Source organism: Taeniopygia guttata, chromosome 7 (genome assembly GCF_048771995.1).
Source record: "Taeniopygia guttata chromosome 7, bTaeGut7.mat, whole genome shotgun sequence".
NCBI lineage: Eukaryota > Metazoa > Chordata > Aves > Passeriformes > Estrildidae > Taeniopygia > Taeniopygia guttata.
In genome coordinates, this window is record NC_133032.1 from 1921121 (window position 1) to 1949111 (window position 27991).

The window sequence follows — 27991 nt, forward strand, 5'->3', positions numbered from 1 at the left end:
AGGTGCAACTAACTTGCGCTTCTGCCAGAATCGTAGACTGGTTTGGGTTAGAGGGGGCCTGGGCTGGGTGGGCCGGCACAGGGCTGGGCATCCCACCAGGTTTTGGGGTGTTTTTGGGAAATGTGAGTCAGGAGTAAACAGCGGCTGGGTGTCCCCAGGGAAGCCCTTCCTGAGCCAGCAGGGCACTGAAGGGGTCTGGAGCGGACCGGAGCTGTCAGGGTGGGCTTGGGGTCCCCATCCCAGGTGCTGCCCGGCGTCCCTGCACTGGAGCTGCCCACCCACACCAGGGACCTCCCCAGTGCCCACCCAGGGCTCGTGGCGTGGGCTCAGCACTACCGGGGGTCTCTGGCATCACAGAATGAGGGCACCGAGGGGGAGGCTTCACCTGGTTTATTCGTGTTTATTTATTTAGGTAGGAAAAGCACCTTATTCCCATTCCTTGTTAGTAGCCCCAGGGCACCAGCGGTGCCACCCCTTCCCCGTCGTTCCCCACCTCCCAGGCAAAACGCGGTCCTTGTGGCGGGGGCTGGGGAAGAGATGCCTTTTCACGCGTGCGGGAACCCACAGGACAAAGAGGAAGCCGCGGATGTTCAGGCACACCCAGACCCGCTGGTCTCACGGGGCTGGCAGGATTTCAGCTCCCCACACGGCCCTGTTTTTTTTTTTCCCTTTGAAATTCCCTGCTCGGCGAGCCGGGCGGGCGCGGGGTGAGCGGCGCTCCGCAGCCAGCTCCGCTTCAGCGCCGCCGGGCCGGGAACCGGCGGGCACTCGGCCGGAGGAGCGGCGGCGGCGGGGCCGGCCCTGCCCGGGGCTCCCACCCTCCCACCCTCCGTGCTGCGGCTCTTCCCGAGCTCAGGGGAGTCCCGCCCGCCCCTCCCCTGCCGGCCGCGCCGCCCCTACACGATGCCCTCGCTGCGTTTGCTCCGCCACACCACGAGCGCCGTCATCAGCAGCGTGACCAGCACGGGCAGCACGATGAAGGGGCACAGCACTCCGTTCGGCGGGTCGTGCAGCGCCCGGCCCGACGGCGAGCAGTTCCTGAAGTATTGCCTGTGCACGGCCACGAAGAACTCGTCCACCAGCCGGTTGGGCCAGTAGCAGTCGAGCTTCTCGGCGATCAGCGCCGTGCAGTTGGTGAGCTCCCCGTAGGTGCTGCAAAACACAGGGACAGCGGCTGTGACAGCGGCTGGCACCGTCCCCCCGTACAGCAGGAAGTACCGGATCCATTAATATAGCGTATATAAAATACAAAATAGATACTGCATAATTTACAATAAATATAACATCAATATACATCCCATACATATATACATTATATAGATATCCTACACCCAATATATATATTAAATATCGTATCATTACTACAATATATCCCTCCCTGTACAAGATATAGTTTATATTAAATGTAATATCAATATAATTTATAATAAATGTAATATCAATATACATCCCATACATATATAAATTATATATATCCTACACCCAATATATATATTAAATATCGTATCATTACTACAATATATCCCACCCTGTACAATATATTATATTCTATTACAGAGGCGTGTACTTGAGATTGTACTACAGATACGTGTTCTTACATTTTTTAGCTATTCTTTTGAGTTTGCAGTTAGATATTCCTAGCCCTATAAAAATATATAGCAGGTTTTTGGAAATGTTCATAACCTATAAAAATATATGGGATTTTGAGTTCACAGGCAGAGAGGTAAAAAGGTAAAAGGGTGTTTTAAATTCCCACCAGTTTTGACACTTGGGTGGCAACTTTCAAGTGCTCACTCACAGCCAAAAGCAGTTTTCATTTATGAATTATGTGGTGGTGGTTTAATTTACAGAAGGAAATGAAAACAGAAATAGTATTTACAGGAACACCAAGTTTGGAGGTTTTTTTGTCTGGATTGCATTAATTTTTGCAGAATTTCCCGGCCAAAGTGGTGCTATTAGAACATACAGGGCAGACCCATTTTAAGCAGACCTTCAGGAAACCCATCCCAACTCGGCCTTCAAGCACCATCCTCCAGCCTCTGTGAGTTCAGTCCAAAGAAGACAGAAAAAAGTACACTGAACCTACTTGTAAGCTCCTTTTATTTGCCTAAAACTGAGGAGGTTGCATAGAAACCAGTTGGGCAGGCCCACCCCTCTAGGACCAGCAAGTCAATTTTTCCATTTTTAAAAAAAATACCTGGAGAAGCAGGAGCAGCCCTGAGCCAGAGCCCTGAGTCCTTGTGCCAGGTCATCCAACCACCCTCTGGAATGACAGCTAAACTCCCCCTGCTTTAAAAATGACACCTAAACCCTCCCTGCTTTAAAACTGGCCATGCATAAAAACAAAGATACAATTTCCCCCACCATCCCAATTAGTCACCGTCTAATCCTAGAGAAGCAAAGCAAAGCAAAGCAAACCCCGGCTCTCCAATTAAAAACCTGCCTGGGGGAAGAAATATTTTAAAAGCAGCTTCCCAGCCCCTCTCCACAGCCCCAGCACAGCTCCTCAGTTGGGGCTTGGGGTTTTGGGGCAGGCTGTGCCCACACAGCCAGAGATTTAATTAACAGAGCCTGCAGCTGCTAAAAGCAGCTTCTGCTCAGCATCCCGATGTGCAAAATTACCATTTCCCGTTCATTAGCATCCTTAGGAGATCTTGGGAGCTGCAGCATCTTCAGGAGCCAGAGGGAAAGTGTTAGCAGGCAAATGAAAGCTATTTTTAAAGCTGAAGGGCCATAGTGCAGCTGGCTTAGTCCTTCCCTGGCTCCAGCTGCACTTCCGTGGGGATAAATCACTGCTCCCATCACTGCATGGGAAGGCATGCAAGGAACCAAAGCAGCAGTGCCAGCAAATGAGAGGAGAAACTGTCACTGCCCTTTCCAGCCAAATTCCAGCCAAACTGTCACTGCCCTTTCCAGCCAAATTCCAGCACTCTGCCACCTCCGGACATGAGGAGGGGCCTGAGGGACACGGGCAGTGTGGGGGGACAGGGAGGTGACCATGGGGCTATGACTGGAGGGAGGTCCCTCCACCTTAATGGGGTGGCTTGAGACACCCTAAGTCTCTTGTCCCTTCTATTTTTGCTGTTTTCATTGAAGTCCCGTCCCCCTGCCCCAAATGCATGCCCAGCAGGAGCAGGGGGCATCACGGGCACTCTCCCCCTCGGACCCCACACGCCCCAGAGGCCAGTGGGGAGTGAGTGGGAGGGAAATAACCTGTTTTCAGGACCAGGTCCAAGTGCAGAAGTGACACTGAGGGCTGCTGAGCTCTTGGCCAGGGGAGAGCAAGGCTGGGTGCTGCTGAGGAGCCGATTTCTGCCCTTGGCTTACACAGAGCACACCTGATCATCACACTTCATCCACGAAGAGCTAAAAGCCAAGCTGAGCTCTCAGCTACACCCAAGTGCTCTCATTTCTTCCACTGCACCTCACAGACCCCCAGACGGCCCTGTGAGACTCCATCACCTCCTGTCCATCCCAAATGCACCCAGCACGGGGCACTGGGGCCTTCTCCTGCCACAGCAGGATACCAGCAGGATCCTTTGGCTGGGAAGGGATAACCAGGGTTAACCATTGGATCCAGGCTGCTCACACTGCCCTGTCAGACAGGATCAGGATCAGGATCAGGATCAGGATCAGGATGAGGATCAGGATCAGGATCAGGATCAGGATCAGGATCAGGAGAGCAGCAGTGTTGATGCCTGGGCCTGTGTGTGCTCTTCCCTGCTCTTCACAGCAGTGAACGTGTGTCCCGCTGCCTCTCCAAAACAGCATCTGCTTCTCTCTCTGCTTCTCTCTCTGCTTCTCTCTCTGCTCAGAGCAGGGTCACGTTCCTGTGACAGCTCCAGGCCAGCCTGCTCCCACTGGGAATTCAGCCTGGGCTGCTGGTGAAATACCTCAGGGGGGGGGGGGGCTGTTTTCCTGCTCAGCTCTGCCACCCCCCAGCCCAGCCCCAGAGCACCGTGTTCCCCCCACACCCACCAGGCTGAGCCAAGCCCCTCAGGCTGCAAGGATGATCCTGAGGCACAGAGTCAGAACTCCCTGGAGAGAGAATGCTCTACCCAAGTGAGGGTAAACCAGCTCAAACTTTACCCTGTTTGTGAAAGTTCCCATGCATGGATGGAGAAGGGGGGGTCATGGATTTGCCCACACAGGTAACAGCAATCTCTACTCCATAATTATTTTGCTCATTTTAACAGCTTTGCTTCAATATTGTTTCAATAAACAGGGCAATATATATAACTTCCTATGCTATGTAGGAAATAATTGGATGCAGCCATACCCAGACCCCACCCCAGGAAACAGAAGAAGCTAGGGGGTCCTTTCTGCATCTCCTGACTCAACAGCAGGGCCTCCCTAACAAACTTTTTTCCAAGCTTCCATTCTGCCTGTAGCAAGCCTGGAGTCAAGCTTTTGGCTTTCAGACAAGCCCAAAGCTTGTTTGCAAGCCTCCACCTCCCAAACGCCATCTCCTCCACAAAAATATTAAGCAGCCGCTCGAGGATAGCCCTGGGAGGAGGGCAAGTTTTCCCAAACAATCCCACCACTGCCAGGAGACAGACACCTGGCCCTGAAAATCTTGGCTGTACGTTGGAATATTTTTTCCCTACCCAATGTGAACTGCAGTTAAAACTGTTGTCCCTGTCACCATGGAAATGGGTTGGATTTAAAGGATGCTGTGGATGGACTGTGTGGGGATGAAGGGCAGCAGGATGGGGATGGGCCAGGCCACTTCTGGGAAGGAGTCAAAGAATGATTTAGGGTTTGATGGCATCTGAATGCTTATAATGCTATAAATCCTAAGGAATTCCTCTGGGGTTTTTTACCACTGCAGCGAAGACTGGAATTGGCTCTGGCATTTATTCCTTGACAGCACTTGGATGTGGATGGTGTTGCACTAGGACTGGGCTTCACAGGATTGACAGCTCTCTCTTTCACCGTGAGTATCCCAGTATTTCCTGTCCTTCCTCAATTCCTTGCTTCAGAAGGGAAAAAAGAGAACACCACAAGGCTTCACTTCTGCTTTGCAAATTAAAAGAAAACATTGATTTCCTCCTCTGCAAGGAGAGCCTGGAGCCAGGCTAAAGGGGTATCCAGAAGGGACCTGGCAAGCTGAAGATAAGTAAGTAGATAATGAGATAATAAGAGAATGGATCAATCTGCTTTCTGTAAATAATGGAGAAATAACCTGAAGACAGAGTGTGAGTGTGCTGACAGCTGGGAGAGCAGCTCCATCCCTGGCTGCAGCTGTCAGAGCAGCACCACGATCCCCCTGGTGAGCTCCCTCCTGCAGGACAGGGGAAAGCATTCCATGGAGATTTTCAGGAATGCCACAGCGTGGATATATTTGGGGTGAAGATGCCTGGCTGGGCCGGAGTGACACCCGCAGCTGTGGCAGCGCTCGGCACCCTGAGCATCCCCCTGTGCACAAACCCTCCTGCAAATCCATTCCCTGGCAGGGCCCTCCAGCCAAAGCCAGCAGGACAAATATCCCCAAGTCATCAGCGCCTGCTGACGCACTGGGGCTGGGCAGTGGCACCCCAGCCCCCACATCCCTGAAATAGCTGCCTCAAGGGAGACCACAGCTAATCCCCCTGGCTCAGCCAGCACGCCAATGAAGCTGGAATCAAAATAGCCAAGCTGCTCTTTGGGATAATTCATCGGGCACAGATGAGCTCCTGGCCAAAGCAGCTCGGCCACCAGCACGGAACGGAGGAGCCCTTGACACCAAAGATCCCAAGATGCAGCTCCAGTCTGGGTTTTGAGTCCCAGGGCAGCCAAAGTGGCCAACAGCTCACACAAGTTCCCTCAGTCCATGAGAAGAACTTGTATGACAAAATCCACCAATTTTCCAAAATAAGCAATGCTAAGAAAGCCAGCAGAGCTCAAGGGGGTGGAAAAACCTTCCCAGAGAGAGCCCCTGGTTGCATCAGAACAGGAGCAGTGGTGCAGGAGCTCAGCTGATGCCGCTGAAGGTGAGATGGGAGCAGCATAAGGAGGAACCCCCTAGGTAAGATTAGACAAAGCAGTTTATGTGTTAAACTTTTTGTCTTACAGGAAGAAAACTTCTTTACTTTCTTTGTTTTATCAAGTTCTTCTTCTGTTAACTCAGCTGTTTAACCTGCACACCAACTACTAAACCCATCCACAGAGCAGCATGTGCTGCCTATAAATAGGACCAGTGACCCAGGATTACAAACTCTGCTGAGACAATTCATTTATCCAGATGTTCCCATCGTGCCAGCCTCAATTGAGCAGGAAATGATGGAGCTTCGGGGCATTTCCCTGCTAAATGCTGCATCCAGGAAATCAGAGCTCCAAACACGATGCTGCTGCGGGTGGTACAGAGGCAGAAGCTCCCAACATTCCTCCTGGTTTCAGACAGGTTTCAAGCATTGAAATGCCTTAGTTTGGGGGAAAATCTGGAGAAAACAGGCTCTAGGCAGGTGCTTTATTTCCATTTCTTTGTCTCACACCTGGTGGAAGACAAAATCCTTCCCCTAGGGCCGGAGGGGTGACCAGCCAGCTATGCCACCCCCTGCCCACTCCTGCTGGGACATCTCTTTCCCCAAAAAGGGGATGGTGATTCCCCACACATCCAGGGAGCAAGATGTTGAGCCCACCCAAACCCCATATCCTAGCAGCTGATTTACTGCAGTAACTGAACAATTTCTACCCAATTCTTCCACTGTCCTGAGGGCACAAGAGGATAGAGGAATGTCATCTCTCAAATAACCCTGAGCCATGTGTTTGCACGGAGCAAAGGGGCAATCAAATTAAACCCTGAAAGCTTATCAACATTTCCTCCAAGTGCCTCAAGGGTAAGGAGTTCAGCTGAAGCTATTTAGGAGACAAACAGGACATGTGAGATAAAGAACAAGATGTTGAGGGCTGGAACAACATCAGCAGCCCTGGGTATTTTTGAGCACCAGATGAGGCCTCTCAAAACTAGAAACCTCCCACAGTCTTTCAGCTCTCTTTTCTTCCCCTCCATTCTGCCACGGATCAAGGGGAAGGAAAACCCAACAGTGTGTTTACAATATCAGAATCAACCAATAATTAAGGTTGGAAAAGACCTCCAAGATCCTGGAGCCCAACCTTTGACCGAAAGATGCACACACAAACGTGTGTAGGTTTTAATTTCACCTAGAAGAAAGGGCCACGAAGCAGGAAACCACAGAAATCTCACAAAACCTCTTAATTTTTGTGCAAAACACTCATGGCATACAGCACCATCTGCTCCCTGTTTCCAGCTGACCCCCATCCCTACTGGTGTCACATGTTCCACTGCTTCATTTTCCCAGGGAAAGGCCATGGAAAGGCACAACATGGAAAGTCAGCAGAAGGGGGAAAGAGGGGGGTTATTCCCTCAAGCCCTCACACGAGCACACAGCCACCCCTGACCTGTCTTTCAACCTCTCTCAAACCCATCTCAGCAGATTTACACCGTGGTGGTACCAAAAGATTCAGCTCTGCTGACTATAAATAGCAAAGAACTAATCCACAGAAAGCACTGTTTGCAATAAAATAAAAATAAAACCAAAGGAAATTCCCCCCAAAAAATGCAACAAACCCCTGCAGTGCAGCACATTCCCCACATGTGTGGGGTGTCCCCCCAGTCTCCCTGGTGGGATCTGAGCAGGGATCCCCTTCCACCCTCCTCATCCCACAGAGATGCTCCCAAGCATTCCACCAGGGAAGCAAGGCTGCATCTCCGCTGCTCCCAAGTCGTAAATCACAGCTGCAGCCCTGACACTGATTACAAACAGGAGGCTTAGCAGGCAGCTGCCATTGCCATACCATTCCAGCCTCTCCCTCTAGTTGCTTGGAAAAATCAACACACAGCTTCTGGAAGCAGGGGCTGAGCCAGCAGCTCTGGTGGGGCAGTTTGGGATTTTCTCTGAGGACATCTCGGCGGTTACGGGGTTTTCACGCTGGGCTAGGGGGTTTTGAACTGTCTGGAGAACCAGAGTGCTGAGGGAAAATGAAAAACCTCCTGGGAAATATGGCCATCAAGCTGTGAGGCACCAGGAGCCCCCATGATGGGGATCCCAGTCTGCCTCTTCATTAACCCATCAATGTCCAGAACACAGCACTGGAGCTCCACTGCCGTGTGGTGAAGCATGACCACCACCCTGACTTCCAAACCGTGCTCAGGCTGGGCTCCTTGAAAAAATCCTTTAATCCCAGAATGGCTGAGGCTGGAGATGACCTCTGGAGATTCACTTCACCTTGTCCAAACACCCCTGCTCATGCAGCTCACGGCCATGTTCAGCTGGTTTTATAGTATCCCCAAGGATGGAAATTTCACATCTGCCCTGGGAGATCCGTGCCAGTGTTTGGCCACCCTCACAGTGAAAACACATTTCCTGGTGTCCAGAGGGGACCTCCCATGCCTCAGTTTCTGCCCAGGCTTTCCCACCAGGACACTCTCCTGGCTCATGTTCAACCTGGTGCCCACCAGAACCCCCAGATCCCTTTCTGGTTTCTCTCTGGGCAGCCCCAGCACATCCTGGTGCCTGGGGCTGGACTTTGCCCTTCCCCTTGCTGAACTTAAGGAGGTTCCCAGCTTGCTGAGGTCCCCATGGATAGCAGCACAAACCTCTGGTGTGTCACCCACCCCTCCTGGTTTGGTGTCACCTGAGGTGCTGGGGTTACCCTCGGTCCCATCACCCACAGTGCTAATGGAGAGATCAAGCAGGACAGTGGTGACCCCTGGGTGCTGCAACCAGTGCTTGGCCAACGATCAACACCCCTGGCTTGGCTGTTCCAGCAGCTCCCAGCCCACCTCACCCAGCTTCACACACAGGCAGCGCCAAAACCCTCACCAGAGTCTGGGCAGACAACATCCACTGCTCTCCCCTCCAAGCCCTCCACGTGTGACCAGGCTGGAGAAACCCTCGGGGACCCAGCAGGGACAGAGGCAGGGCAGCACCAGCAGCCAAGCACAGTGACATCAGGATGTTCCCCCCAGTGAAATACACCCCAGCGCCGACACCCCCGCACCCCAAATCCCAGCTGGACGAGAGGGAGGAGCAGAGGGAGCTCACTTACCCCATGGTCTCGCCCCAGTCACACCAGAGGCGCTGGCCAATGCCCTCCATGCTGTCCTGGAAGTCCTTGAGGCAGTAGTGCCGGATCATCCAGCCGTAGTCGGCCTCCTGGCACGCCGTGGCCGCGATGAAGTGCTGGGCTGCAAGACAGGCCAGGCTGTCAGGCTCTGCTGGGCTCACACTGATGCCACAGGTTCAGCTTTCCTATTTTTCACATTCTGTGCTGCTTTACTGGGTGGGTCTGGGCTTCGTATAAGGGGATGGTGAGCTCTCTGCACAGGGCAGGGAGACAAAACAATTCCTTCTCTAGCTGGGGACCGAGGACAAATGATCCAAATCTGAGACCCAAGAGCACAAACAATGGTGAATTGAAGAGAGACAAACAAGCAGGATGGGACTTCATAGGCTAAAGCTGTAACTGGACAATTAACTCCAATATGCAAATGAAGCAGAACTTATAAAAGTGAGAGACCCCATGACCAGTTGTCCATTTTGTGACCATCTTGGTCCATCTTGGGTGTAGCTCTGGCTGGGCTCTTGTGCTGCCCAAGGTGGATCCATTGAGGAGATCCTTTTAATAAATCCCTGCTTTATTCTGTAACTCTGCCTGGCCTCTGTTCTAGTATGCCTCTCAAGGCATCAACAGCCCCACCACAGCCCCTCTCCTCACACAGAGGTTTCTGCCAAAGCACTGACACCAGAGCAACCCCAGCTATCCAAAACCTCGTTCTCACAGCCCTGAGAGCCTGCCCCTCCCCAGTGCCTGGTGCTGATAAATCAGTTATTCAAGTCATGCTGGGTAACTCATAAATTAGTAAGTATGTGGATTTATACTCTGCTGATCACCCGAAATGCCTTTGGACTTCAAATGTCCATGTTGTGTGCTTAAAACACAAGTCAGGGTGTGGGGGAAGCTGGGGGATAACAGAACCCTGCTGCTGACCCCTGAAAAATGACCTGCACAGTGCCACACTTGGGAACAAACATCCACCTCTGATGGAGCACAGGGACAGACACAGGGAGATCCATCAAATCCATCCCTGGCTGCACAGTGCTGACTGAATTCCCTCCTGGGAATGTGTCCCTGCAACTGCTTTAAAAACAGGGATGAAAAAGGTGCTGCTTACAGCATCATGCACAATCAGTACAGTGTTGCTGGTGAGGGGAAAGGGAAAGGACAGTGATGCTACAAGGACAGTGCTTCCCTACAAAGGGAAGGGAAAAAAATCCTTTGGGGGAATGGTTTAGTGAGCCTAGCTATAAATAATAGCTTTCCCTTGGTGCCAAAGTGCCAGCTAGTGCCTTTGCAACTCCTGGAGTGCGCTGCAGGCAGGCACCACATACCACATCTATTTTTCGCTACGTGTGAATAACTCTCTGCTTTATTTTTATCTGATTTTTTTAACACAACAGAATCGAGCTGCTTATTTAGTGGCCAAGGGACATCACCATGGGACACCATCCCTCTGCAGCCTCCAAAATCCTCGGAGCACTTAGGTAGCAGCATCCTATGGCAATGGGTGGGAAGTCAGGAGCTGGTGGGAATTTGGGTGGGAAGGGCCCCCAGAGCCTTGGCTGATGTTCCTGGATGGGTGCAGGGCTCCCATGCTGCCTCTGACAGCAGCAGCCACTTTGGCCTGACTCCCATAAAACCATGGGAATTACTGAGCCATGAGAAGTAAAAGAGCATTAAACCCTCACTGTTGCAATAATAAAACTAACTTTACCAAAATTTCAAGCTCTGCCTAGCTGATACCAGCCAGGAGCACAGCCTGAGCCAGGGATATGCCCTGCTCCCAGATGGGAGGGCTTGACATGCTGAAGCAAAGCTCCAAGAGAAGAAGCAGAAGAAGTAGAAGAAGCAGAAGAGGAAGCAGAAGCAGGAGAAGCAGCAGCAGCAGAAGAAAAGCAGAAGAAGGAAGAAGAAAGAAGAAGGAATGTGCAGTACTGTTACATGAGGCAAACATAAATGATTTATGGACTGCAAATCTCAGTCCAGGCAGGCTCAAGGGTGACTGATGGCCAAGAGCCTTTTCTCCCCTTCCCATCCTTTCCAATCTGGATGAGCCAAGGCAAGGAGTGACATGGCTGAGCGAGCACCAGCATCCAAGGGAGGCTCAGGGGCCACCCCAGGGGTCATCCCTCGGTGACATCCGTGCACCGGACTGTGAGGGACATGTAAATATCACAGCCATCACTTGTCTGGACAAGCAGCTTGCAGAGCAAATGCTGCTGGGGAATGTGTCAGGTGCAGAGCAGAGCACAGCAAAAGGACAAGGGAGAGCAGGGGAGGAGAAGGGATTAAAAAGCAGAAAGATGAGCAGCAAAGAGGATTGAGGAGCGCAGGAGGAAACAGAGCAGGAAGGAATGAGTGAGACACACAAAGCACAGAGAGAAAATGAGGAATAGGAAGCCACTTGAGGAAATTCAACAAGAACACCTTTAACCTTGAGTGGAGAAGGAGGAACACCAAATACACAATGGGGAGGAAGCAACCACAACCTGGTTGCAAGCAGCAGCAAGCCACAGATAGCTGGTAGCCAGCATGAAAATCAACCCTACTATTAAAAGAAAAAAAAAAACCAACCCAAAACCAAATGAAACCCAAACCCTGGGGAGCTTTAAGCAGGTGCCAGCCACGGCAGCTCAGAAGATGCAGCTCTGGAGGTCTTTCAGAGGCAGGTGAGCACCTTGCTGTCCCCCCTGGCAGCTCCTCAGTGCTCCCCAGGAGCTCTGCCTGCCCCACCAGGACCTGCTCCTGAAGGTGCCTCTCCCACTGCATCTCCCAGACCTACACAGGAGACAGTGCCAAAAACCTCACCAAAGTCTGGGCAGCAACATGCACTGCTCTCAAATCCCTTTGGTGGGCTCTGCAAATCCCTCTGCCCCAGGGACTGGAGAAACCAGAGCCATCAGCCAGTGACCTTTCCCAAGGACACTGGATTTTGGCCATGGTGAAGGGCTCTTTTGTTTCAGGTGCAGCAGGGCCTGTTGTGTCAGTGCTGTGAGGATGGAGCTGGGCACGGGGAGGCAGAGCTCTTTGGTTTCCAGCTGACCAGGAGAACTGACTTTAGCTGTAATTGCACAATTTAAGGTCAAAGTGAGAAGCTCCTGCCATGTTCCCACATGGTGCCCACCTCACCCCACAGATCCCTGCTGCTTCACAGATTTTCCCCCAACCCCACTTCAGACTTCAGGCTCAGGGTTTGTAACAATAGCGGGGGGAAAAAAACAGGGAGGGATTTTTGTATCTCCTGGCTCTCATTCCAGAAGGTTTTCCTTCTGCCCTCAGCCCTGCTGATGGAGATGGTGTAAGTCAGCTGCAGTGAGCTGTAAATAACTCAGCTCCAGAGCAGTCACAGCTCTGCACTCAGCAGCATCCATCTGTGAAGGCTGAAAGGAGCTGCTGAAGAACTGAGCTCCAAAACTCAGCTGGACCAAGGCTGAGCTGCCTCCCCTCTCATGGGCCCCATCACTGCCATTCCCCCAGGAACAATGGCACTGAGAGCTGCAGGAACGCAGTGCTCCTCTGGGAGCATCCCACTGCAGCCATACAGCACCTCCACAGCCCAGCTTGGTCTCTAGGTGCCACAGGGACAGGGGGAATTACAGAACCCTGGAGTGGTTTGGGTCAGAAATGACCTTCACATTTATCCAGTGCCACCCCTGCCATGGCCAGGAACATGTTCCACTGTCCCAGGGTGCTCCAAGCCCCGTCCAACCTGGCCTTGGGCACTTCAGGGATCCAGGAGCAGCCTCAGCCTCTCTGGGCACCCTGTGGAAATAAGCAGATATTTATCCAAAAGCTGAACCCCAAAGATGGAAGGTAACTGCCAAGTGACACTGACAGCAGGGCTGGCACTGGCACATGTGGCACCAGCAAAGTTCTGAGCTCTGAGAACAAACAGCCCAGTATCTTCCCCTGGTTTTCTCCAAAACTCCCAGGCCTGCCCACCCTGACAGGGAAGAATTCCTCCCCAGTATCCCACTAACCCTGCCCTCTGGCAGTGGGAAGCCATTCCCTCTTCTCCTGTCACGAGAATTGTTGATGAACAACCTTCCCTGCTGAGAGAATCCCTGATTGCCTGGTGAAAGATGCAATATTAAGGACCCTTCGTTTGCCTCCTCACAGGAAACACCTGGAGAGCAGTGGTGAGGAGGTGATTGGAGGGAGGGCTTTTGCAGGCATCCCAGATCCTCATGATTGCCCTGGGATTGGTGTCCTGGAGAGTCCCAGCAAGCATTCACCAGGACTCAGCATACTGAGGGTTAGCTGCAAAAAGCCTGTCACACATTTATTTCAGCAGAAAAACAGTGATGGTCCTGAAGTGTTACAAAAAATTCAGGAAGAGGGCAAACAACTGGACTTTCCTACACTGAACTTCTCAGAGCTGGAGCCTGGACCAAGAGCTCAGGGCCACCCCTCCAGAAACAGCTTTGGGACACCCACCCCTCTGTGAGCCCACACATCTGTCACTGTGATGGTTCACCAGCAAAAACCTCTGAGCTTGCTCTGCCAGAAACATCCTGCATTTCACATCAGTCTCTCCCTCCACAAACCCTTGCTCTCTGGCCTTTCCCCCCTCAGTGTTCCAGGAATTCTTGGGCTTCTTTTGCTGGGATGTGCAACCAACCCCACAGGGAGTACTGTGGAACCTGAGGATAGATTTGGGGATTTCAGACTGGCACAGGGATGTTCCCATTTCCCAGGCACTTCTGCAAGTACCCCTGATGGTGCTGGGTGAATGACGAAACTGTTTGACAACACCTGCAGAGAATTCCTCAGCTGGACTGTCGGGAGTTTTTTGGGGGAAACTGTTCAGGGTTTCACTGACACCAGGGCTGGCACTGGCACGTGTGACACCAGCAAAGCTCTGGGCTCTGAGAACAAACAGCCCAGTATCTTCCCCTGGGCTTCTCCCAAATTCTCAGGGCTCCCATGTGAAATGTTCAGTGCTCCCAACAAGCCCCAGATGGAAACAAGCTGTTTTCCTCTTCTCTTCAAGGTGGTGGTTTTGCTGTTTTATTCAGAACAGGCCTCGTGGTCTGGACCTGGCTGCAGAATAAAACACTCACAAGAGCGTGGGGAGAGAACATGGGGCAGGAGGCAGAAGATGAGCATGAAAAACAGCCCAGTTTGCAGCCACAAAAATAGAAAAACTGGCCCTTTCAGCATCTGCAGAAACCTGGGAAGGCTCTGGTACCCTCTGTTTTAAAAAAATCCTTCCACTGGGGCTGCTTCTGGCAGCCACCAGCTCAGCAGACTGCAAACAACCCTTGGTTTACCAGGAATAAACTAAGCTGGTGCTCAGCTGGAATGCTTTTTTGGGACAGAAAACTGCAGGTGCTGGGGCTGGGGACAGCAGGGGGGTGGCCGAGCAGGGCTATTTCCATCTGGGATTTGCACAGGGAATGGAGTTTTCCAGCCTCTCCTCCCTGTCCAGCTGGCTCAGGACAGGGCTGGGATGCAGCAGCAGCTCCAGGGGTGTACAGCAGCCCAGGAATGGAGATGGATGAGGGGGTCTGAGCCCTGCAGGGGATCCTGGAGGAGACAGAGACCTGCACGGGGTCATCCCGTTCCCATTCTGCTCATGGACACTTCAGAAGCACCCTCAGGTCCCCAAAACAGGCAGCTCTGCCTCCCCTGCCAGGCTGTGGCACAGTGCTTTGATCTGCAGGACTCTGTCTCCCAGGGCAGCCACTCAGGATGTGAATTAAAAGGGAATTCATGGCATCTGGGGGCTTTTACGTGCTGAAAGGGAGTGGGGATTTTCCAACACACTGAGGATTCTGGAGGCAGAGCAGACGCTGGGAGGTGGGGGAGACCTGCCCATCTCCAAGCTCTGGGAAGGCTGATCCCAGGATTTCTTGGACAAGCTGCCAAGGCTCACTTGGGAAAGCCCCAGAGGAGGATCCCCCCTCCCTGCCTGCCCTCTGCTCTGGGGGGCTGCAGATGGAGCAGCAGAAGGAAAGCACAGAGCTCCTGCTTGAACAGGGCACAGACACAGGGAGCTCCCCTGGGAGCTCTGCAGATGGAAACCTCATCCCAAAGTCTGCCTGTCCAACAGCTTCATTGCCCCAAAAGGACTCAAGGAAAGTGGGATGGGAGAGAACCCACTCAAGCTGAGAGGGGAAAGAAGTCTCACGGCAGGGGAAAAACTTGAAGTGGAAAGAGGCAAATTTAGGATACAGCCCACGGTGGGAGCACGTCCTGCTGGCCTCAGAGACAGGGGACACTGGATCCAGAGTCAGCAGAGTCACTCCCTGCTCAGCCAAGCTGGGGACAGGCCTCTCTTAGGGACCTGCTGTGTGGAAAACCTCCAAAGGGGCCAAAGGTTTCCACCTCTTAGGGAATGCAGCACAAGATGTGCTGGGCCTGGAGAGCCCTCTGGGGCCCACCCCATAAATTTTTCACATTAAGGGGAAGTGCACCCACAAACTAAAGGCCTTTAATCTGATTTATGAACTCAGTGTAGCAAAGGGGGACTTCATCCCTTCTCCTGGAATGGTTATTATTCCCTTCATTTTATTACACTAAGCAAAATAAAGAGAAAGCTGCTTTTTTTCCCACCCAGCATTAATGAGGTATTTTGCATACAGCTGAACATCATCATGAAACCCAAAAGGATCTCCCAGGTTTTAAATCTGGCACAAATCCTGTTGTGCCTGCAAAGGAAGGAAGTGATTTATCCCTCAAACGGGTACTTGGATGATTCGTAGGCATTTACTTTTTGTTGAATTTGGGATACTTGAGTTTTTGTTGCCATTCTATAGCTACTCCAAGCATTATAAGAGGACACAAAATAAACTGCCTAAAAATAACTGCCAGGGAATTATTAGTTGGAAGTTGAGGTAGGAGCCAGCTGCCTGAAAACAAAGCCTGTCTGGGGCTTTTGGGGGCTCAGAGGTACCACTGCACTGTGTCACCCCTCTTTCAAGTCCAGTATTTCATGAAGCACCTACAAGATCCAGTTCATCCCCAAAGGAAAGATAATTTTAATTCCAATCCATGCAAGACTCCATGTAACAGCTCCTGTAAGATGCAGAATGAAATGAAAATGAAAAATCGGGGTTTTTGCACTGTGTAGCCCAGTGCAGGGCAGTCCTGCTTAGCTGGGTCACAAGGGGTTGACTTTTTGCCATAAAGCATTGCTGTTAAAATAATATTAACCACGAAATACACTGAAATAGGCTGCTCCAAGAAACTGGATGAGGGTCTTTCCCTCCTTGCCTCTGTTTCCCACTTGCCTTAGCACAAGTTATGTTTTAGCCTTATCCATCAGAGGCTGCCAAGCATATTTCCAGGAACCTCTCTTACATGTCCTTAGACTTGATTCTGCAGAGGACAGAATGACAAATACTTTTATTTACCCACCAAAATTCACTCACTAGGTAAAATAAAATCAAAAGCAGCCAAGAAGGGAGGAAGAAGAAAGGGAATCACAAGCCAGGCATGCTAAAACCCAACTGCTGGCTGACTGCACATCAGGGGAGGGAAAAATGTGCCATGAGCTGCTAGTTATAAAGATAATTATATCCTTGATGAACAGCGGGGTCTTCTGGAAAATAGTTCTTCTTGACTGAATTAATGGAGGCAAACCACAGGTTTCAGACAGGCACTGGCAATGTCTGTACAGCCCTGACTTCGCCCACCCTGAGCTCAAGTCATCTCTGGCCGAGGCCACCATCAAATCCCTGCTCACAAGAGCAGGGTGGAAGCAAGGAGAGATCCCCACTGGATTCTGTGCACCCAAACCCAGGGGCTGAAGGGAACCAGCCACATCCCTCCTGCCTTCCCAGGGAGAATTGTGGTGTCCTACAATGCCATCCCAACACCTTAATCCAACGTTAGAGCCGGGTTCGGAGTTATTTTTAAATCATCAACAAAGCACTGGATGCCAGGGATGTCGGTTCGGTCGCAAAGCCATGGAGAAAGGAGCAGCCACCACACTCCAGACCTCAGGAATGTGCTAAAGGCAAACGTACTCTCCTTCCACCCCCGGGATTATTTTTTCCTTCAGCTATTTCAGTTGATTGAGGCTAAAATAAGAACAGGGAAAAGTAACACCAAGGTTAAAAGTGCCTGGCATTGGTTTGGAGACAACACGCTGTGATCCTGCTGGTTCAGGTTTCAACGTGTGTTAAACACAGATTTTCTGCTACGTGGGACTAGCAAACATTTTATTGAATTACCTTCAAGATAAAAAAAATCACTGCCTGGGCAATCTAACAGATCTCCCATGAAGAATCACATATTGAGTAAATACAAAAAGCTGTTAGGGAGAAAACCAAAATAACCTCACTGTCACCTTGGTGCGCCCATCACAGGCTGCACACAACAGCAGCTTCACTAAATACTTTCAGCACAGAGTTTCCAGACTGAAATCTGCAGCTGAGCCACGTGAACAGCCCGGGAATCACCAGAATCATTTGTTTTCCTTTTCAACAGAGACTTCTCGATGTGGTTTTCCTCCCTTCCAGCTGAAGAGCACACGGAGATTTTGCACCTCTCTGCAACGCACCCCCCCCCCAGCGCTGCTGCTTTCCCAACAAATAGCACCTAAAGGATACAGGGATGCCCAGGGGCATCACCCTTGGCTGAAACTGGGGGGTTTTCACCCAGGCTGTTGCCTGCCTCCCCCTGGAGTGCTTCTCTGAGGTGTCAGGATGTGTTTTCAGATCCCCAAAAGCTCATGTTCTAGGAGCACAGAGACAAGGGACTGAAACCATGAAGCAGCTTCATTAGAGGATTTGATGATTAAAAGCACCCAGCTCTGCAGGCAGTAATGGCAGCCAGGGATGAAGATTCCCTGGTAATCACCCACCCACAGCAGGAACTGACCTGGCAAACCCCAGCCGTGGCTGTATTTTAGAGCAGCAAAAGGCATTTAGCTATCTGAGTGAGCTGAAACGCTGCATTTCCCCTCTAATGGGCTTTTAATGCTGGCTTGGTGCAGGCACTGTGCTGGGAAGGGCTCTGACCACAGCCACGGATTTGGGGCCCAAACCTGCCCCAAACTTCCCCCAAAAAATGACAGAGCCAGACTCTGCATCCAGTCAGGGAGGCAGAACAAAGTTGCCAGAGCAGAGCAGTGACTCCAGACTCCCACCCACGGCTTTCCAAGACCTCCCTCAACTCTGCCACAACCCCAACATTGATTTCTAGCCCTGTGGAAAGGTGAAAGATGCCAAGCCCATCCTTAGCCATTAGGAGGTCTCATTTCATTCCATCCAGGCCATGGCATTTGTATTTGCATTACTGTGGGAGGCTGAGGTGCCAGTGCTTCACTTAAACTCAGCATCGTTTCAGAGTGATCAATGCAACCCTATTCCTCAAAGCCAAGAGGCTTCCTGACCACATCACCCAGCCTCCAGCCAGCCCACCAACCCCACCTGCCACTGGTTCCTGCAGGAAAACAACTGGCACCTATGGGAGCAGTACAAGGAATTACAGGGTGGAGGCTATTTTGTTGTCCCTATCCACACGCTTCTCTTTGGATGCATAGGAAGTTTTGAGTCCTCTCCATACCAGAGATGTTTTAGTTTATTGTCAGGAATTTCTAACAGGGCACTCTGTAAATATTGGGGATTTTCTCAGAGAGGCAGCAGCCTTAAATTCGAGTTTAAAGGGAGCTTTAGCTTTTGATAAAGGAGGCACTCAAGCTGCAATCAGTGGCAGGCATTACCGAGCGTGCTTTGGGCTGAGAGAGGACACAAAGCACTTTCATTCCTGTTTTCCAGGAAAGGTCACACACACTGCCTAGAAGTTTTGTTTTTAAGAAAGCATAATTTTCTATAGACTGTGCAAACACAGTGCTGTACAGCACAGAGAAAAGACACAGGGAATCAAGAAGATATTGATGTTTTACCGACCTTATTTGCAACTGCCTCTTACCTCTCACAGTAAGTTATCTACACCTAAAAGAAATCCAAGCAGCCCGGCACAGAGCTGCGTGTGGTGCCAATCATCACTGCCCCAGTAACAGCAAGAGCCTGCCTCATCCCCTCCTCCCCGAGCAGCCTCTGCAGGAAGCTGCAGTCAAAACCCAGAAAAAGCCTCAATGGAAGTGGTTACCTCGGGGTACAGCTGGATCCCTGGCTTGCTGAATGAGACTTTTAGGATGGCTGATTCCCTGGCTGCCATTGCTTTTTAAAGACTGCAGCTAGTGGTGAAGTTTCTTAAACCTCAAGCTTTAAGAGAAAGGTTTTTCTCTCAGACCCTTCCCTTTTAAAAAAAAAAAAAATCTCATTTTAAAATACCTGCATTGGTGCAAATCACCTTGATTTCTGAGCACTCAGTTGCCACTTGCAATTTCAGTGCAGCCCTGACTTTTTACACCAGAAAGGTGTAAAAAGAGTGGGTCTTTTTGTTAAATGTGCTCAAAATAGAAAATCCTAGGAGGAGAATGTAGTGAAAAACATCAACAGCACCAAGATGAGCTGTCACTGGGCACCTGGTTCACACAAGAAGCAGCATCCTGCTGCTCCAGAGCCCACTGGAGATGGAAAGGAGCAACCTGGAGTACTTTTAAAAGTTACAGCTCCCCAACCAAGAGAAGGGAGAGTCAGGAAAAGGAGACGGGGGCAGGGAAAAAAGAGCAGAGAGAAATCCTAGCTAGCAGGAGTTAGTGCTTTCTGCACAGGGCTGTGCAGCCCTTCCCGGCAACCCAGCAGGAAAATGTGCCTCGTCCAAGGGCACGGGCTGCTCCTGCCCTGCACAGCTGAGGAGTAGTAAATAGTTAATTACAGTAGTAAATAGTTAATTACATGGTACAGATCAGCACATCATGGGCAGCACGGCTCACTGCGTTACTCACCAGGGATTGGGGGAAAAAAACAGCACAGGGGAAGGAAGGGAAAGAAGGAAAAATTTGTGCTGCCTCGAGGAGCACTTTTTGTGGAAGATCAGCGTTAAGATGAGGGGGTGCGGTTTCCCTTTGGAGCACCTTAAATAAACACACTTTTACAAAGCACCACCAGCACCACCCCCCCTCCGAGCTTTTGTTGCGGGTACACAGGTGACAAGCACGGCACAAGTCTTTACCTGTTGCACTGAAATGCCAGGAGCAGCAAAGAAACCGAGGCATCCCATGGAAACAAGCACACAACGCCAGCGTTTCCAACCCCTCCACCCGTAAATCCCAGAACATCCAACCTCAGCTCTTTGAAGGGACACTTCTGGCTGCCTCCTCTTCCCTGCGGCTCAGGAATGGGAAGACAGACTGCAAAGGCAGTAATCAAACAATTCCAACAAAAGGCACGGACCAGAGACAGAACTCGCCTAGCAAGCAGGGAATCCCCCTACAAAGCAGGCTGCGTCCCACAGCATCACCACCTCACTGCTCCTGAGGCCAAGCGCCCTGGAATCATTTCTCCTTTTCCTTTCCCTACTGCTGTGTCGCCAGCGAAGCCAGGCTGGAGCCTGGCCGGGCTTTGGGAGGGCGGTGGAAGCGCGGAGGAGGCGGCCGGGGCTGCACGCCCGCGCCCAGCACAGAGGGAGTCCCGGGGAGCCCGGCCCCGCGGCCCCGGGGAAGTTGTGTCGCGGCGGCCGCACTTACCCAGCACGAAGCAGAGGAAGCGCCGCGGCAGGAGGGCCATGGCCCCGCGGCAGGAGCGGCTCCGCTCCCGGGGCCGGGCGGGCTCCGCGCCCGCGGCGCTGCCGGAGGGAGGGAGGGGCGGGCCGGGGGCGGGCGCGGCCCCGCCCGGCTCCTGCTCCGCTCTCCCGGCGGCAGCGCGGCCGCAGGAGGGGCAGCGCTCCCGTGGGGGCAGCGGGATGGAGATGGAGATGGAGATGGAGCCCGGGCTCTCCTTATCGCCCTCTGCCCCTCGCAGCCCAGGGACCTCCGAAGGGAGCGAACAGTTCCGAATGAAAGCACGGAGCAGCCCGCCTTCCTCACGCGCTTTCCGCAACCCCGCTTCCACCTCCAGCGAGGGGATTTCTCCCTAGCTAAAACATCCTGCCTTCCCCCCTTTCTAGGGCTGAACATACACACGGAATGCGATTTTAAGGAGGAATGTTTTGTGGCTTCCGCTTTAATGTTTATTGGAGTGTAACACCGCTCCCGAGCTCCTAGAGCTCCACCTGCAGCTCGCTGCGGAGCTGTGCCCGAGCGGCGGAGCCTCAGGTGCTCCGGACCGGGATACGCCCGTGCAGCGGGGCCGGACTCTGCCGCAGCGGGGTCACTGCCCACAGCTCGCTTCTCTCACGCCTCAGGTCAGCTCTCCCTCTCAGAGGTCAATAAAAAAGGAACACCAGAGTTTGCTAACTCGAGTCTTTCACATCGTGCACGCTTTGCTTTCCCAAGAGGAACAAGAGAGCCAGTTCCTCCTGAACTATTAACACCCGCCTAATCACAGAGCCGAGCTCGGGGAACAGCAACAGCTGCTGGTAATGAGGTGAAGAGCAAAGCCTGGGACTGCTTCCATCTTGGCAGAGCCCGAGACACCAAAGCTGAGGGCTCACCTGCAGCACTGGGACCAAGGGCACAGCACAAAGCCATGGCTCTGCCACGGGGACAGGCAGCAGAAGAGGTCTGCAAACAGCACAGCACTGACCCAACTCTTTTGAAGAACAAATTTTAACCTTTATTGACAGTAAACAAGGCTGTTCTTTCCAGCACCAATTGCAACAAAGTACAACCAAGAGACTGGGTTAGGTGAACTCTGAGCAGAATCATCTTCTCTTAAATGTATTATATACTTGTTTCTTACTATGGAAAATGGGGATCCTTTCTATCTATATAGAAGAAAAATAAACCACATAACCTAAAAACTCAGAGGTCCCGTCTTTAACTCATTCAAAATTCCTTCAAAAATCCCCATATGCAGTAATAAACCACCAGTGCACCAAGACTTATAGAATGCAACCTGTTTTACAGCTCCCAGTCCTTATAAACCGCTGCTCCAGATGATTCACCCCGGTACCTCCTGCAGGGCTGGAGGCTGCATTAATCTAGTCAGGCTGTAGTGTGGGAGTCTACTTCCCTTAGGCTGGAATATTCACCTTTTTCAGTGCTTCTGCTGCTGAGAACTCAGAATGTCAGAGGCCTTCTCCTCAATAGAACTGATGGCCATGCCACTCAGGACACCCTTGTTGATTCTTCTCACCTCCTGCACAGCATCTGCAATTTGCTCTCTGTGGGAATGAAGGAAATAACCGTGAACATCGAGTTTTGTGCCACACATTTAGTGATTGGTTAGCGTGGGTATTGGCTCCATTACAAACCAGGGCTGAAAAGAAACCCAAATATCTCACCTGCTAAAGCCTGGATGCTTTTTTTGGAGTCTCTTTATTAACTTGGTAAAGCTGCTCAAGTTCAGTGCATAAGGAGAAACAAAGATACCAGATGTGTTCACAGAGGAACAAGTGGATGTTTTCTGCAGGGAATTTTCCCTAGGATCCTAAAAGTGCATCAAAATAAGGGAAAAATGCATGGCTTAAGGGGTGTACAGGTAATAAAGCACCTCTTTCCTACAAATAAATATAAAATCCTAGACCCACAGAATGGTTTGGGTTGCAAAGCACCTTAAAGCTCATCTTATTCCTGCTACTTTAGATTCAATTACCATTTCCCAAAGGACCAGCATGTTTAAAGGGAAATCCCCACAGACAGCAAATCTGTGTGGTTTACGTGAGCAACACCAGCAATTACTGATTTGCCCTTTACTCTCCAAGGACTAAACTGAGCCAATACAAAATACTGTATATATAGGTTTCTTAGATTTATGCTGGAAAATCCAAGAGTTTCCTTCCCATCCATTACCCCAAAATCTTCCCTGTATAAAGCCACGGGACATTTACATTTAAAAAAATGGTGTTACGAGACGAAAAATCTAGTGCAAACGGGGAAATTCCAAACTGTCCTAGGATTCAGAAAGATCAGCTAGGGTGTCACAGTCTGATGCAGGGGCAAAAGAAAGGTGCTTTCACTCTTCTGCCACATGACAGAAATTTATTACCAATATGTAACATATCTTCCTATCCTTACATAATTTTCTATCTATTAAATGTTACGTGACAGGGAGATTTAAAGCTTAGTCTGCCACACAAAGTAGTGTGAGCAATAATTACTTCCCTTCTGATTATCTCCAAGTAAATGTGCCAGCTGTTGAGTAGGTGATTTCAGATCAGGGTACTTGGTAGTAAATGCAGTGTACGAAAGAAGCCTTAAAGAGGCAAGAAATTCCTCCTACAAATTAAGAACAGACCTACCTCAGGCACTGAGGGTTTTGGACCACCAACAGGAACAGAAGAATCTTCATTCCCACTCCCCACCGTCTTCACTTCTAATAATAAATGTAAGAAAGTAAAGAGTGACTGTTCTCGAGCTGTCATCCTCTCCATAGATTTTGGACAGCCTAGAGAGAAAACTTTAGAACAAACTAAGGGAGAGAAGAGAATCTCCTAAGAGAAAATGAGTGTCCTGAGAAGCACAGCAGTTCAGCTTGTGGAACATCTTTTCCCTGGGTGTTTCCTGAGATTTTAAGAGGCAGAGGAAACACAGCTCTGAAGTAACAGTACCAGTGCTGAAGGCTGGTATGGAGAACGCCCAGGCTCTCTGCCTTCAACACCCTGGGACTTCCCAGCACTGTGACTCAAGTCTCCAAACACAAACCATTTGCATCTCACTCTGAAGAGTCCAGCATGGGAAGGACACACAAAGAGAAGGAGGAGGAGAGAAAAAGAAAGATTTCCATCTATGTGATTGGCTGGGCATTTACTAATTTGAGTTCAAGCACTGCAGGTGAAGTTTTCAAGGAAAAACATGGCTGGATGAAAACAGCTGAGTACAGGGATTCACTGCTAGAAAATGAGAAAATAAATCTGAAAACCCAGCTGGCATTTTTTCCAAGTTTACTTATGCTTGGAGAAGGAACAGAGCACTCCAACAATAAACACCATCATTTGGTTTATCAGTTTAAAGCACACTACTTTACCTCTTGAGTCAGTCAAATCTTGTTTTCCTTGTTGCTTTTTCATTTCTTTGCACACTACTGAAATATCTGCCACTGACAAATCTTCCTTAGCATCAAACCAATACTCACTTCCTTCCTCATTTTTTACACAGCCTTGGCAGTTGGGATAAAAATTCAAGTGTTAAAATTCAAACCATGGTATGCTAAGAGTATCAGATTTCTGTGGTTCTAACTACTTACATCTCTTGGTGCTACATTTCAAAAATGTGACATTTATTAGTTTAATTAGAAACTTTTAAAAAGATGCAAGTAATAATACAGAGCTACTAATACTTATCAATAAATTTTGATAGCTGAATATAAACATTCCATCACAGAAAGGGCAGCTGTGTTACCATACACATGTTTGAAACAGGGTTTCTTTCCTCCCCTGAGAACTTAACTCACAAATAAAGGATTATTTTTACTAGGGGCAGATCACTCACCACGTTCCAGAGCCTCAACTTTAGGTTGTTCTTCCTGTGTCTCAGAGGAAGCAGAATCACCTGGCTGATCACCATCAGTCTGTGAGTTGTCCTACAAACACATTTCAGTTGTATCACAGCACTCCCAACTAATTATAAGTTATTTCTCAGAACACCGGCCCATGAAGCGGGTGAATTAAAAAAAAAGTTAAACCTGCTGATCATCCTCAAGAACCCCCAAGTTACTTTATTTTGAAAGGGCAATTAAAATTGTGAACACAGGAGCTGCATTGCAATTAGTGGCAGAGGATCCCAGGCTGAGAGCCCAGAAGACCCTGAACACATTTGCAGGCACCTAAAAGGAGAAAATACTTCTCAACATTACCATCTCCAAAACCCAGGAGTGAAGAATTCCCTACCATATTGACAGAAATCCCCTTTTCTTGCTGTTTTGAGTCTTCAAAGTCAGCTTTCCCTTCACCTGAAAGATCACTAAAACACATCCGAGAATTTCATACAAAATATGGGACAACAATTTTAAGTTCTACAGTAATCTAAATATTTCCAGAAGCTCACAATAAAATTAACATACTTAATACACCTTGGCTTTTTTCATTATATCTTAATAGTTTTCTGTGTGATGTTCAGATGTATTCCTTACAATTTGAAATACCACTGCAACTTGTACTAATTATTTACAAAACAATTGTCTTTGCTTTTTCTTGATTAACTTCGCTCATGGTTAATAGGAAACTTCACACAGTCTCTAAAAGTTTACCCAATTCAGTAAAAACTTACTGCCAAATTTGTTTTCATTTCCACTTACAGCAAGTCACTGGATGGGGTTCCTGAACATATTCTATCATGTACCTGCCTGAAATAAGTCATTTTTCTATTATTCTTCATAGCTGAATGATAATCTTAGCAAAACAGCTTCATATTATCTCTTAATATTATCTATATGCTTAATATTATCTCTGCTGGCAGCAAAGTCATTCTGGGTTTTTGTGGTGAGGGATTTTTTTGGGGGTTTTTTGTTGCTTAGTGCCATTATAACAGGAGACAAAGACTTTTAGTAGTGAAAGCAGGGAAACAGGAAAATGACCTGTAAATTGATAACTTTTACTATAAAGATGGTAAAGATATTCCCTGCTTTGCATACTAGAACACCACAGAGGAAAAATGCCCTTAAAATAAAACCATTGTCCCCAGAGGGCAATGCTGATCTTTTAGCTAAACAGCCTGAAACAACAAGATGTATTCCTGAAAGAAAGGAATTATAGGTTTAACATCTTATAAACTCATTTAACTTAGTAAGTACAACAACAAATGAAAACTACTTACTCAGAGTAGAGACTCTTTCTGAAAAACTGTAAAAAAAAAAAAGAGATTTATCTATAATTATCTTAATTATTAAACAATTTTTATTTAAAACATTAAACAGTTAAGAAATTACCTTGGAGGGGACGTAAAAAGAAGAGAGTGGGGAAAACTTCAGCTCAACTGACAGTGGTGGAAGTTCGTTTAAAGGTATGCCCATGCTTATTTTCCTTCTCATACTGCTGTAATTATTGTCCAGCACATCCAAAACCAACAGGAAAGATGAACGTAACTCAGCCTTATCTTCACATCTATTAAAATATGGGTAAAAAAGCAACATCAACTGAGACATTTCATTGATTTTACAGCTTTTGGAGATTTTACAGAAGTAAGACTTGGGGGTCCTCTGGACAACACCACTAATTATAAACACTCCTAGAAGCTATGGATAGAATCTACCAGTACCATTTAGCAACCTGCCTGATAACCAGTTACCCACTTTATTTTAAAGGACATTAAAGCACATGCCTCCCAAAAAAGGTGCTTTCCTCCAAAGCCAGCTTATAAACCTTCGAGCAGTGCTGGTAGCACATCTCGTAATGGATGGCCAGGAGCTGCAGCTCTGCTTCAGTTGCTCTCTGCAGGACATCCTGAAAGCAGCTTGATGCTGAACTCTTCCCAGTTTGCTTGTTGGCATGTTCTGGCCTTTAAAATAATAATAACAACAACAGAATATTTATTCCAGGGCTTCAAGATTTTGCTTATGTTCATGGTGTTTTATTTTGAAGCAAGGAGCTTGCCAGAAGCTATTTTTTATATGATTAAAGGAAAATCCTATTTAACCCACAATAATGATTGTATCATTACAGTCAGTTTTATCAGAGGTAGGAACTGCACAAGCAACATCATAATTTCTATCCAAAAAGTGAAGCCTTAAGAACAAAACGAAACTTAGCAATGCTGTGGATCTGCAAACACACTAATTTTGTTTCCACAGCCATGTAATAGTTTAGGCTGGAAAGGATCTCTGGTGGTCTACAACTGCAGAACAAGGCTGCTTTGGTCTTTGTTCAACTTCAGGAAGTCCTCGGCTCACTCTTCTCACCTGTCCAGGCTTCTGCAGCAGAAACTGCTGCCCAGCAAGCTTTTAATACCACCAGTTTTGCCAAGCCACAGACAACCTTTCAATCATGAAAAAACCTCTTATCCAGAAACTCAAATTCCAAAACCAAGAACAAACTCCTGACCCACCTGTCAGTGCCTGACTTCCACTCACAGACAGAGAGATCATCTTTGGATTCCTGCTTTAAAAAAAAAAAAAAAAAAAAAAGGCAAAAAGCCAAAAGTTAACAGATTAACACCCATGCAGACAAGTTAAAATTAACACAAGTTGTAGCAAGCTGGTCTGGTGGCCCTCCTTGCTTTATGTCAATTACCTGCACGTGTGAGCTGTGAGCTCTGACGGACCATTCCGTGCTGGAAGCAGCATCCACAGAGGTTTCAGCCAGCCGCCCCACGAGTCGAGTTTTGCTGATCATGGTCACCTCTGTGTTCACTGCCCTGGAGAAGGAACAGGCCTGGGCACTGCTGCTTCTGCTCATTGGGAAGGCAGCTCTGGAACCAGAGCCAGCAGCGACACCAGGAACGCTCCTCAGGGCTTCACCACGCTCCAGCTTCACAGCCCTGGGGCTCTCACCAGAGGATTTATCTGCAGCTTCCATGCCAGCAACAGGATTCTTGCTCAGGAGGGTTTCAGGGACTGGGAGCTGGGTTTCAGCCTCCTCTGCAGCACTGCTGGTACCACGAGTGCACACCACAGGTTGCTCACAGCTGCTGAAGCAGGAGGGCTCTGTGCGTTTGCAGAGCTGGGCCTCTTCCCTGGGCGGCAGGAGAGCAGTGGCTGGCTCCACTGCCACGCTCTGGGCAGGTCTTTCGCTCTTTCCAGAATCTTCTTCCCCCACTGCCATCCGGGGTGGCACCTTGTCACCAGCCAGTGGCATGGCCTTCACCTCTCCAACCTCCTCCTGCTCTGAAAACTCATTTGAGTTTTTCTTATCCTCCTCATAATCCTCGTAAGCACTGAGATACTCCAGCTGCGAGTCTTCCCCTAAATCTGCAGCCACGAAGGAGGTCTGAGTGCAGCAGCTCCTTTTGCTCCTCTTTTCCACTTCCATGGCTCTCCTCCTCCTCCGAAGGAATCACACAACTCACTGCCACTGCAACCTCTCAAAGTCACTGGTT

The 27991-nt window shown here is 49.5% G+C and overlaps 1 protein-coding gene across 1 annotated transcript; it reads right to left on the reverse strand.

Annotated features, from left to right (window-relative positions):
* Positions 1 to 375: 375 nt before the first annotated feature.
* Positions 376 to 27974, reverse strand: LOC115495908 (uncharacterized). The gene is made up of 13 exons (XM_072931852.1): positions 27187 to 27974; positions 27002 to 27054; positions 26279 to 26455; positions 25887 to 26061; positions 25775 to 25800; positions 24850 to 24922; positions 24452 to 24542; positions 23263 to 23336; positions 22306 to 22451; positions 22062 to 22185; positions 20609 to 20993; positions 9052 to 9190; positions 376 to 1152 (listed from the first exon to the last, which is right to left on the reverse strand). Exons 1-13 carry the CDS (start codon positions 27922 to 27924, stop codon positions 897 to 899), a joined length of 2457 nt encoding a protein of 818 aa, XP_072787953.1. The 5' UTR covers positions 27925 to 27974; the 3' UTR covers positions 376 to 896.
* Positions 27975 to 27991: the final 17 nt, after the last annotated feature.